Genomic DNA, 13,544 nt, shown 5'->3' on the forward strand with positions numbered 1-13,544 from the left:
GGTGGGTAGCTTCAATATTTGCCCCTATGGATAAAATGATTAAAATATCTGTGACGCCACTGGCGAGTACATAATATAGTATATAATATACTCAAAATTGTTATTTTATTCGTAAAAATTATTTAACATTATTAAGAGGGGATAATTTAAATTAGGTAGATATGTACCTCCTAAAAATTATTTGTTTTATCATTTCATAAAATTATTTATGAAAATGCATGGCTATAGGTGGATTATATTTACCTGGGTATAATGTATATTATAATTTATAAATTGTTTTTAATAATTTCCACATACTTATTGATTATGTATATGGTACCTATATTCGTAACTACTAACTACCTATATATGTGGGTGACATTTTGATTAACATTGTAACAATAGTTTATAAACCATGTTCATTGTTGATATGCGTGGCTATTGTTATTTTTTGTTATTCTGACTTATTCATCATTGTGTTCAATCGAATAATACGAATTTGTATCATCATCATCTTCTGACGTTAGATCTATTTCATCCAAATTATGATTATCGAGCAATGTGTACAATCGCTTCTGCTGTCGACCATTCGAAATGCTTAGTGGTATCGAGTTAATTGATTCTTCAGACATCGTCTAATTGAGTATAAAATGTCATCAAAAAAATAACATAATATTAATAGTAAAATATATATAAGTTTTTGCACGTAAACATTGAAAATAATATTTAAAATGTTTGCGTGTGGAATGGGCAATGCCTATACGCGTGTTGTGGCACTCGTGGCTACGCTCCTCGGCGCCGTCGCTCAGCTCCGCAAATCGAAAATATCCCCCGACTTGCACAACTTCAAAAGTAAGTATCAACTATCAAGTATGATAGGTAAGTTTTGATTTCACCAATCTATTAAGCGTTAAAAACCACACATTTTGATAAAAAAAAAATTAAAAATATTCTATTCTAAGTATTTATTTTAAAAAAAAATGCGCGCAACGAAAAAATTCAGTTTTTGAAGTTTTTCATCTATAACTTCAAAACGAATTTTGCCCGGGCTTTTTCTTTTACATTCTTATAAAGCACCCTAAAACACACATTTTGAAAAAAAAAAATGTTAAAAATCCATAGGTTGCCAAACTAGAATTACGCCAAAAATGTTTGTTTTCCGCATGGTAAAATCCTTGTGTGATAATCTATAGGTACATAAATATTAAATTATGATTATATAGGCATATTCTAGCGGAACGATTGTACGAATGTATACCATGAAAATTGCATGTGTCAAGCTATCATAGTTTAGACTCTACGTTGATCAGTCAGTTGATTGTCCAATTTTCTGAGCAAATTTTCCAAATTTGCTTTTCGTAAGATCCTTATTCCAACTTTACTCACGGACTAAGATATAATATATCTTATTAGTCCGGTTCGCGGACTACCTATTACAAACATTTAAAAAAAAAAATTGCGGTTACCAAAAGACCATGGGAGTGACCAACATCAACCCGAATGTAAAATAATATAAATTGGCCGCGAACAGTTGTAAGTAAAGTGTAAACCCTGACAAATGATAATAAATGATAAAGATTATCAGCTGATATCCAGTTTCCAATTAACCAAAACATACACTGCTGATCTTCGTCCTCGGCTGAATAATGTGTTGCAATTATATGGACTAATGAATTCGATTCAGTATTATTCACTATTCAGTATCCACTATTCACCTTCATAATATCATCATTAAATAAATCAGTTTTCACCAACTCACTTTTCCTAGTATAAATTATTCGTTCAAGTGCGTATTTAGTGTAAATTTTTTCTCACATAATGGCTCTGTACTTAAGAAGGTAATATAATTATAATATAATTAGTTTATGCGTAATCAAAAATTTAGTTTAATTTTATTGTAACCAAAATTATTGCAAAATGCTTCAGAGTTTAAATGATATAAAAAGCAATAGTATCGATATCTGTTTTCGAGTTGTCAATGTTTTATTGCAACTCCTCAATGACATAATAAATCATCCAAATCAACCAAAATTCCGAAGACTTTACTTGGAAGGTGATGTAATTCAAAATAATCTTTTGCCTTTCGCCGGGGCTATGGAATTCCTTTTTGAAATAGGGTTTATAGATGATGGAATTTCTTTAGTGTTGCCAGATTGTATAAACCTAAGTACATTAAATAATTACAAACAACAACTTACAAACATAATTTCGGAACATAAAAAATTAAATTTAAATGAAAATAGTTTCTTAAAAGAAATTAGTTCAACATCACTGGCTGTACTTAAGTTTGAAGATAAAATATTGCAAAGTAAAGCATTGGACAATTTATCACCAGACGATATTGAGTTATTTTCAAATTTCAACAAAAATGAAGAACCATTATACCACGAAAAAATGATGTTAAAACTTATGACATGGTTTAAAGAATCATTTTTTAAATGGTTCGATACACCAATCTGCCAGTTTTGCTCTAGTGCCACTAAATTTAAAGGAATAAATCACGAAAAAATAGATGAAAACGTTAAATATTCAGAAATGTATGAATGCAATAACTGTTGTACAATCACTGAGTTTAAGAGATACGGTATCTGTGAACAACTTTTAACTACTCGTCAGGGTAGATGCGGTGAATGGGCCAACTGTTTTACTTTATTCTGTAGAGCTCTTGGTTGGGAAGCAAGATTGGCAGTTGATAAAACTGATCACGTATGGACTGAAGTTTGGTCAGTTCATCAAAAAAGATGGATTCATTGTGATCCGTGTGAGACTGCTTTAGACAAACCATTGCTATATGAAAAAGGTTGGGGGAAGAAATTGTCATATGTTATAGCTTACTCTAATGAAGAAGTTCAAGATGTTACTTGGCGGTACGTAGAAAATAGTTATGACGTTTTAAAAAGAAGAACACTTTGTTCAGAAAACGATTTGTTGAACACAATTTTAAGTTTGTCGCAGCATAGACAAAATAATTTATCACTATCAAGGTGTAAATATATTGCATCAAGACGTTTGAAGGAGTGTTTTGAAATGTTATTTGAGCCTACGTGTACTGCTGGTGAAAATTATGGTGGCAGAACGTCCGGGGCTCTTACATGGAGATTAGCTCGAGGGGAAATGCAAATTGAGAAATTTGTTTGGACCCCGTCTGAGACTGAAATAGCCAATAAAAAATTTGAGCTCAAATATTCTACTGCTATTGATAAATATATCCATGGCAATAGCATTCACAAAGGATGGAAAAGTGGCACGTATAGTTATAGTTCATTATTCCGCAAAGAAGAATTAGATTGGAAAAATGTTTATCTATGTAGAGAAGAACACTGCGAGAAATCAACAATCGAATGGCGATTTGACTTTTCTTCAAGTGGTCTGGTTATACAAGACGTTAAATTAATCTATAATACAGCTATATTCAACACGGGTCAAGTTGAATGGAAGTTGATTGGAAACAATCTAACCGTGAATCTGCCTACTATTCAAAATATTAAAGAAGTCATTGTTGATCAAATGGAAGGTGCTGATTTTGTAACGTTAAATGCAACTTTATCTGGAGGATCTGGGGATTCAGCCTGGCAACACTCTCAAATATTTAGACAGTCAATAAAAGATCAAGACTATCCATTTCAGATTGTGTTTAATCTTAAATAAAAATTTAGCATAACAATAAAATAATAATAATTTATAATTTACACATATTTTATTTTAGTGTTACAACTTAAAATACCTATATATCTTTCTCTAAGAACATTATTGTTTTTAAAACATTATTACTCAGTTATTATAGTATAATTTCCTTTGAATACCTATATAAGACACAGTCAACTAATTATACATGCAATTGGGTTTGTAAACCCGTTAATTCAAATAAATAAATAAACAAATAAATATTATGTAATATATTATTTAAAAAAATAAATAAAATTTAAAAACTTAATTTTAAAATAGTATTTATTAATTGTTAAATTTATAAAATTAAATATTCTAAAATATTTCAGTGTACACAGACTATGCACAGCTAGACAAACAATGTCCTTCCACACACCGACAATGTAAGTAAAAAAATTATGTTTTTAATAATATAGTATTATTAATTATTATTTAGTTAAATTGGTTCAACACTTAAATTATAGCTTTTGACTTATGAGTTATGACTATTGTAGAGTTATTGTTATTGCCAAGGGTGTTTTCAAGGGGGAATGTTAGAAAAAAAAAACAATAAAATAAAATTATTACTAGTATACAAATACTAATATTTATATTTTGAAAATTAATTTATGATCAATAATAACTATATTAATTACAATATACAATGGATATACAATATTTTTTTCAACATTACATTACTTGTAATAAATTAACATAGTATTTTGGTTGTTACTGCACCTACTGCACCCCTATTGGACATTGCTATATCAAAGAAAATATTTATAACTTTATCTCCAAAAATAAAATTAAAAATCTAAAATATACTTTGATTTTATAAAATGTAGAAATTACAATGTACGCATATGACATTTCACTGAGTATTAGATTTTTCTGTGATTCCTTTCACATCTACGAAGACATCTAGACACTATGTAGTTATTTTTTAAATATTTTAAAAATATTAAGTTAAGTAGAAAACGTATACTAAAAAAAATATATAAGTCGTTATGCTGTATGCAGTTAAAAACTGAAAAACTAGACCAGTATGTTAAAAAAATGTGTAATTAATTTTTATTTAAAATTGATTTTCTAGACACCGTATGATTACCATGCAAGTGAAAACTGTCCAAGAAGTTGAGGGGAAATCACAAGAGACTCATGATGACAAAAATAACCGCCTTAATAGACCTATGTCTCCTCACTTGGCTATTTATAAGCCTCAATTAACAACTATTTTATCTATTACACACCGTGGAACTGGAGTGGCATTGAGTGGTGTTACTGCTGGATTAGGAGCATGTAAGTCTAATGTTTTTTTTTATCTTAAATTTTCTATTGGTAAGTATATTTGATAATCAAAAAAACAAAAATAAATTATATTTACTTCTGTGGCCTTACCCCGCAAGTAGATGTTTTTAAAAAATAAATATAATCAACCTATTTCCAAAGTAATTTAAAAGTGACCCCATGTTAGTATCATTACTGTACTCTGCCCAGTGAGAGAGCGCAATCAGGCGACAACCAGAACATGTTGTTGTACGTGCATGACCTCATGGCTGGAGAAATTAAACCTCTCCACATTATTTAGCTGGACATTTTAGGTATTTAATTTAATTTAATTTTCATATACATATGAAATACTGGGCCCCACTGAGAAAACTTGTGTATAAATAAAAATAAAAAAAAAATATTATTTTAATAAGCTTTTAGAATTAAAAAATATTTAACTATTTTTAAAAATATATTTAGTGTGTATTTGATCAAAACTACCGGTATATACAGCCCGCAGTATAAATATAAATTTTGTTTGTGGCCCGCGAGTTGAAAAAGGTTGGGTACGCCTGATTTAGATACACGGTAGAGTTGTGTTATCTCACTGAACAGATTATAGTTTCTTGCATAGTTATTTATATCAATATCAAATGTGTAAAAATTGCTCTGCATAAACCGATTTCAAAAAAGATTTATAATTTAATAATCAATTTTTGTTATAAATTGAGTTGCACATTATCTACGTCATAGCGTTATTAATTTTTTGAAACTTTATTAGTTAGGTATTTCTCACTCGATAATTTTGTATTAATTAAATTATTTTATTACAGTATTCATTTTCACGGATTTGCCGACATTTGTGCAATTTGTACATGGGTTGGAACTACCATCGGCCGCTATTATGTCAGCTAAAGGATTAGTTGCTTATCCATTCTTCTATCACCTATGTAATGGTATTAGACATTTGGTGAGTTTTAATGAACTTAATACCAATTTTAGTTTTGAAAAATTAATACTATTTGTTTTCTTTAGGTGTGGGATGCTGGTAAATGTTTGACCATCAAACAAGTTTATTCAACCGGATATGGTGTGATTGTCGGTAGCTTACTTCTAACAGTATTGTCTTTAGCTTATACTTCATAAATGATAAAACAACAAATTGTTCAGTTTCTCATTTTATTATACAAAATTATTCATTTAAAATAAAACATGTTTATTCAAATTGATGTATTACACAGTTTATGTTATAATATTGTAGTTATCTCATTATCTATTTGCCAGATAGAATAACAAGTAATATGAGTAATAAAGTTACATTATACTGGCATGTATTTAATATGTATCATATTTTTTAAATCATTACAAAAATAATAATGTTAAAAATCATTTTGTTTCTTATTTATTTCTTTATGATACAATCGTGATAGTTTTTTTAATATAAATATTGTTTATGGGCTAGACACACAGTGTTTTTTGTTTCTGACCAATTTTTCGTAAGGGTTACATTATCATGGTTAATTGTTAACAAAAAAATATTGATAATTCATAGATTTACCTTGTAGATGAAAAATATTGAGTAGTGAGCTATGGTTATTTTATTATAAATATTATATTATTGAATATATTTTATGGAGGTTGAAAGTAGATTATACTAATATTGGAAAAGAAAGAATAAAATCGGTACTATAATACTAATATAGTATTTTAATAGTGTAACTGTTTACAAAGCACGGTCCAGACCAAGAAAGATTGATCAGTAATATATGTTTCTGACATTATCATCAACAAATATTTACGTTACTGCTTATGACAGGAAATCGGAAACATCGATAATGATACATTTCTCTGACAAATTTTTCTTTTGTCTGGACGGGGCATAAGGTATACAAGTGTAGGTATAACATTTATAAACATGCCTGAACAACAATATTTTTCATTACAACATCAGTCAGAGAATAAACAAGGACAATAATGTGGCAGCATCTGTTTATAACTAATTATTCTCCTACAAATAACAATATTCATTGTACTGAATAGGTAAACTGTGTCTAATTGGTAATTTATGTGGTGAGCAGTTTTTTTATAATATTTTTTATTAAGTTAATTTTCAGTTATCGGGACTAGCAACCATAGTACATAATATACTCAAGACACGGCGGGGCCACTCACTCGCTCTGAAAATATAAATAAAAAATATTTCTCGATTTGATATGTAACACCATCTAGCACCTAGGGTAGTCTTGAGTAAAAAAAAAATTTTTAAAAGCACATATTATATCCGCGCGCAGTGTGGTCATTTGTTTGCAGCACACGCTCAGACAATTTAAGTGAAAAATATCCCTCAACTTTATATGTAAAACCACCTTGGGTAGTTCTTGAGGTAAGGTTAATATGTTAAATTGGATTACTCTGAGACCTAATAAAGGACCGAAGTGGTTTAATATCAGTAAATTGATGTTTTCGATTTAGATTGCCCGAGTGAGAGAGTGGTGCATCCAAGTCTACATGTATACCTACTATGGTGGGTAGTCGCAATACCTGAAAAGTACCAATATAAATTATGCATTCTGCCTTGTAAATATTTTTATAATGCAGGAGGAGAAATGGCAATTTTACATAATTATAATGAAGGGTGAAATTACAATGCACTTGTAACATTATTTTTTTTTTCTAGCATAATTTGATGCTTGTTTTGTTGCAAATCTATGTAGGTAATGTCTTGTTGAATGGATATACAGAATTTAATATTTTTTCATTATAAATTATAAATTTAAGTAGCTTTTGTAAAATTGGAGTTCTTGAACGCTTTCTTTAATGTCATCAAGAGCTCTGTGCTTACCTGATTTGATTGGAACTTCATTAGCTAATTCGGGTTTCCAACGTCTAAAATGTATACATTTATTAATAATACACACGTAAATTAAAATTTTTTATAAACTCCAACATTTTTGTTAAATGGGAATATGGGATTTATTTTAAATTAAACTGTTAATTAAAGATAGATTAGTTGTAGATTTTTGATAACCTGACTTTTAAGATGTATTTACTCACTTTTGAACTTTTATATCATAATATAAAAATCTGAAGACAAAAAAATTAAATGTATCAGAAACTTTAAATTTCAGGTTATCAAACTACAAAACATAAAACCAATGAAGACAAAAATAAGCAGACCAAAATCCTACAGCCACTCACTTGAATAAACGTCCAGTATTACAGGCTGCACTACAGTCTCAACTGTTGCCAACTTGTTTAACACATTGTTTATGCCTATGTATCTGTGTTCACGGTAAGTCTTAGTCTGATACTCATCGATACACAATATATATATTATTTCTTGAACAATTGTTGCACTTAAATTTCTTCCTTAAGAATTTTGTACAAGCTACATAGTTTACAAGGACTTACATACTCACATAAGACATAGTTAACATGTCTAATGTGACACAAGTTGACTACATACAGACATTAGTGTGTTCTATGTGTATGTTATTGTTGACTTGGCACAAACTAAATTTATCAAAATCAATTCATTTTCATACAATTACTACTATTATAATAATATTAAATATAATTTTTTTATAATCAATGATAAAACCCTAATCAATTTGATTTTAACTGTTCAATAATGGTTAAAATAATAATATTTTATAGATTAAAAATGGACTTAATCAATTTTGTATGTTAGTTTAACAATATTCTATGAATTACCAACTTAGTGTGTTCTGCGTATTTAGGAAAGTATGGAATGGACCTTGTTGGCATTTTAAATTGTTTATTTAACATATTTAAATAATATTTTTGTTCAAACTACTAAATGGATTTGTTTTCTGTCTTGAGCTATCAAATTTTTTTTAAATTTTTTTGTTTCTCAATTTAAAACTAGGTCATAAATCATTACTACATTTTATTTAAACGGACACTAAACAAATTATACATAATTTGCTCCTATAAATAGAATGATGTCTATCGCTAATGATGAACAAATTGATTTTTTTTATTTTAATTTTGTTATTTCTTTTAATATTTATGTAAGAAAAATTTTTATTTGACTTATATTCTGTGATTTTTAATTTATTATAATTAAGTATGTATGCAGTTAGTTTTTTCCAAATGTTATTAACAATATTTATATGTACTAAATTATAAATCTTATGTAATTGGGTTCTTACCCGTAAATAAAATAAATAAATAAATAAATATTGGGGAATTAGTTAAATATAGCATATTGTAGATAACTGAATTCTATGTAATAATAAACCAAAAAAATAAACTTTTTAACTTATTATTTTGCATGAATGGGGACGATATGCAGATGTATATAATGGGTCATGGTTCAAAATCAAGTATAAATAGTGTGCAGTGCAGCCTGTGGCCGTTTAATCATGAGACTCATTCTGGGCCGTTTTTAAAAGCTGAATTTGGTTGTCATCTTATTCTAGTCTTCCTCCGTAAAACGCTTAGCAAATAAATTTAATATTAAAATTATGTTTAATACATACTTAAGCAACTCTTTAAGAGTAGACACGTCTATTAATCTATAACTTAAATGACTTTCAAGTTTTGGCATATATTTTCTAATAAAAGTTCTATCCATGTGAATAGAATTACCAGCTAACGGACAAACACCTAAAATTATTATAAATGTTATAATTTAATGATTACTTTGGCATTAACTTGGTTGAATTTAAATAATCAAAAATAATACATATCAAATTAAATATTTTCAAAATCACCTTTAGGAGCAAATGGCTTGATAAACTCGTATAACATTTGATCAGCTTGTTCGATTGATATATTACTCTTCCTAACATTTTCTGTCAAGCCACTCTAAAACAAAAATACACACAAAATAAAAGGTTAGGTTATGTTAGGTAACTGACAAATTCGTTTTTCAGTATAGATACTATATAATATAACCAGCCACCAAGTATATCAAGTATCAATATATACTCTGTTCATGTTAAGAAACACAGTCGACAGCGGCAGTCAGACAACACTCTTTTTTCCCCCCCACCAAGTCAACAATCTATACACTAGCCGTGTAGTATTGGCTATGCCCTTACGCACTAGCTGGCCGCCGACTAGGTTTTTTATTTTGAACATAGGAATCTCAAGGACAATTTAAATGCTTAGGTAGAATTTTGTCTATATAAAATTAAATGCTCACTTGTTTCTAGACTAAGCAGGTATGATCTAGAAAATTTGTACACACTGCAGTCTTGCAAATATATTTTATACAACAAATATGCATAAAAACAACTAGTTAACAATGAATGGACCAAAAATTAAAGATAATATTTGAGATAATATTATGAGGTCTTAAAATATACCCTTGGATCTTGGCACTTATTAGGATATAAATAAGCTCTTCCAGAGAAATAAATATTAAAATGTTTAATAATTTTAATGATTATATTTAGTTTAAAAAACCAGACAAAATATATGGACTTATACTCTGTTCAAATTAAGTCAGTCGTAGTCAGCGACGACCAGTTTTTGTCGAGGCGCAGTCAGGCAACACTCGTTTGTCCCACCCCCCCATCCAGTTAATTATTTGTATACTTGCCATGTAGTATTGCCACGCCCCTGCTCACAAGTCAGCCGCCACTATGTTTCTTAACTTGACCAGAGTATAGTGTAGGTAACTTATAAGATTCGCTTTACTGAGAACAAAAAAAATTAAAATTGTATTAAAATATTTACAATTCCATGATGCTTTTTGGACCATTCTTCCATGTTTTCTAATACTTTATCTGATTGATGTATTATAATATTTGGACTCTCAGCTAAAACTTTTAAATTTTTATCGGTTATAATAATAGCTGCTTCGATCAAGGTATGGTGATTACAGTCTAATCCAGTCATCTGAAAATCGATAAATACAATTTAGTTTGAATAGGTTTACATAATCATTGATTAACGCATAGTAAATCATTTCAGTAGGTAGGTTTAAATTTAACGTATTTGCATTAAAACATGTAGGTTCTCATTTGAAAACCCAATGTTGGTATTGCCAAACGCTGTGAAAAATCTAAGTATTTGAAAATATAGTCTTTAATTACACATAAAAATTTCATACATCAGAATTGGAATGTATGCTTAATTTAAACATAAAAATGGTTTGAGCATGCTCAAAAAATTCCCATATATGTGTTATTATTTGATTAATTTAAGTAAGTAGAGTCAATAATAATTACATACCTCACCATCAAACCATACAATATTGTGTTCATTGTTCATCGTTGGATTTATTTCAGTGCTCATTTTTCTTCTAAAATTTAAACTACTTATTCTGAAATAAAGTATAATACACAATTATGAATTGATATGGTAGGTATTTTATATTTTAATCAGTATCAACTATTAAGAATAAAAGTTATAAATTATACAGATAAACTGAATGGGAAAACACAATTACTCATCTTATAGCAATTTATGTCTAATTGCGTTTGTCCCTGACCCCCGTCAATACATTAAAATTAATATTAAAAAAATATGATTATTGAAAAATAAGGCCTCACATATTTCACGAAGACCTATGTTGTGGTTTATGTAAACTAAAAATACAATCTAAGTATAAAACCGATATTTCTATGAACAGAATATCCATATTATTTTGAACAATTCTTCTGATTAAAAAATTTAATAAATTAAGTACATTTTCATAAAATGAATTTCACGGTTTAATCATCTATTTAATGTACTTAAGATAATTTTAGTAATAGGTATCCAAAAATATAGCTTCCTAAACAACTTTAAGGATTTTGTACCTATCAATTAATTTGTGGGTAGGAAAAGTGTAAGGTTTGTATAAAATTAAAATTATACTGATGTTGTAATACAGTGGCGTACACGGGGAGAAGCAATTGGGGCCCGGACTGCTTTGGTACCATTAAAATTAGTCAATAAACTGATCTATACCTAAACTAGTTTATAGCTTTAAAATTCTGTAGATATAATAAAGTAACAAAAAATAAGTTATACATCACTTACGTTTTCAATTGGTTGATTAAATTATTGAACTTTAAAGTATTCATAAAGTTATCAAATTAGTTCAACAACAAATTTGCTCTACTTGGCACTAAAAAATAAAAATAACAAATTTAATATGTCACATAAAATGTAATACTAGTTTAATTGGAACAAAATTTGTAAAACAATCTTTAAATTGCACTTATAAACAATAAGATTCACGATGATAATTTATCACTTATGGTTTACATATAGTACCAATGCATTATACTATATACGTATTATTTTTTTTTTATGAATACTACCTATATAATATTATTATGAAATATGAAGAATGAACAAAATACAAAGTACAGAGTGAACAAAGAATAAAATACAGTGAACTGTGAAATAAATAGATTTTTTTTTAAATTTAAAGCCGGTGTCCAATATTATTGATAAAATGAAAATTCAAGCTATTTACCGTAATGAGTTTTAACAATTGAAGTTAGCTTGGAACACGGTGGCTAATAGGCAGTATATAGTCAGTAGCCCTATTCTTTAATCAAAGAACCAATTAAGATATTATACAGGTCACAGGCCACAGCACAGAATACGAAATGGTCATATCATAGACATATAACATGTTTATGTCCATGGAAATGATACGATCCCCTCGTCGAAACGATGGGCCTTATCAATAATATTTTTGAGTCTCCGAACTAGAAATATTGCGGCAAGATAATCTCTTAGTTATATGCATGTTTAGTCCCGGCTTAAGCTAAAGTTTAGCTAAAGCACTAAAGCCGTAACGGACAACGGTTATAAGCAATACCACAGATTATATGATTATTGTTTAATATTATAATCTGCGGCAATAGTGCAATACATAGAGTAATAATATAATATAATATATTGTGCAATACAATATAAAAGCACAGAATAAAGTAAAGTAAACATTAAATTCTTATCTATCTATTTCCTAATGTAACCACGACTTCTACAATGTAATGATTATTATGAAGCCGACAAAATGGCCGAAATTCTCTTATCTAAGAGGTGAATGTTTACAAAATAAACTATGATAAACTGTGATAATTTTATGGCGGGAATCCAAAACTATTAAATGCAATCATATATTAGTATATTACATCATACACTTAATTAAAATTAAAATTTATTGCAACAAACGAGAAATACAATATAGACATTTATAATCAAGTTTCAAGCTCGTCCAATAAGCACATGTTTGAATTCGAATGATCTGAGCTCATATTAAAAATGAACTAAAAATAAAATAAAAATATAAGTTTATGTTATGTCATATTACAACATAATAAAGTAAAAGAAAAAAGAAGAAAACAAATTTAATTTAATATTAATTATAAGAGAAAATATTATTAATACCTACCTATATAATATACCAATGTTACATTTGGTGAAATTATAAAAATTGGTTAGATTAATATTATATTTATGTAATAAAAAGACTTCTAATTATTAGACGTTGAGTTTTTAATAACAATTGGCATTAAAAAGTAATATGATTAAGTACTAGTTTTACATATTATTATTTTATTTATGTATCTTATAAAAAATTAAAAACAAATTCAAAAATGCCTACTTAAAAAGTTGAACATGTATTAGTTATTTAATCACTTATATAAACATACAATAATTATAGTATATATATG

The 13,544-nt window shown here is 28.1% G+C and overlaps 3 protein-coding genes across 5 annotated transcripts; 2 read left to right on the plus strand and 1 right to left on the minus strand.

Annotated features, from left to right (window-relative positions):
* Positions 1–1,600: 1,600 nt before the first annotated feature.
* On the plus strand, positions 1,601–6,352 carry LOC100165770 (succinate dehydrogenase cytochrome b560 subunit, mitochondrial-like). The gene is given in 5 exon segments (NM_001162201.2): positions 1,601–1,817; positions 3,975–4,028; positions 4,718–4,923; positions 5,727–5,863; positions 5,929–6,352. Coding segments are annotated over 5 exon segments (528 nt in total). The 5' UTR covers positions 1,601–1,797; the 3' UTR covers positions 6,040–6,352.
* LOC103309281 (peptide-N(4)-(N-acetyl-beta-glucosaminyl)asparagine amidase) lies at positions 1,824–3,668 on the plus strand. Its single transcript, XM_008184295.2, has one exon. It carries the CDS (start codon positions 1,897–1,899, stop codon positions 3,625–3,627), a length of 1,731 nt encoding a protein of 576 aa, XP_008182517.1. The 5' UTR covers positions 1,824–1,896; the 3' UTR covers positions 3,628–3,668.
* Positions 6,093–12,707, minus strand: LOC100163733 (oligoribonuclease, mitochondrial). 3 transcript variants are annotated; one of them, XM_008184294.3, is made up of 7 exons: positions 12,177–12,707; positions 11,893–11,980; positions 11,106–11,191; positions 10,603–10,764; positions 9,633–9,726; positions 9,399–9,525; positions 6,093–7,779 (listed from the first exon to the last, which is right to left on the minus strand). In XM_008184294.3, the coding sequence occupies exons 3-7, from the start codon at positions 11,130–11,132 to the stop codon at positions 7,659–7,661; spliced, it is 531 nt and encodes a 176-aa protein (XP_008182516.1). In that variant the 5' UTR covers positions 11,133–11,191; positions 11,893–11,980; positions 12,177–12,707; the 3' UTR covers positions 6,093–7,658. The 3 variants fall into 3 exon arrangements, with proteins under 3 accessions (XP_008182516.1, XP_016659401.1, XP_001950486.2); XM_016803912.2 differs by having other exon boundaries at positions 11,101–11,191; positions 12,177–12,701; XM_001950451.5 differs by having other exon boundaries at positions 11,101–11,191; positions 12,335–12,700.
* Positions 12,708–13,544: the final 837 nt, after the last annotated feature.

This window comes from Acyrthosiphon pisum, chromosome A2 (genome assembly GCF_005508785.2).
Source record: "Acyrthosiphon pisum isolate AL4f chromosome A2, pea_aphid_22Mar2018_4r6ur, whole genome shotgun sequence".
Taxonomy (NCBI): Eukaryota; Metazoa; Arthropoda; class Insecta; order Hemiptera; family Aphididae; genus Acyrthosiphon; species Acyrthosiphon pisum.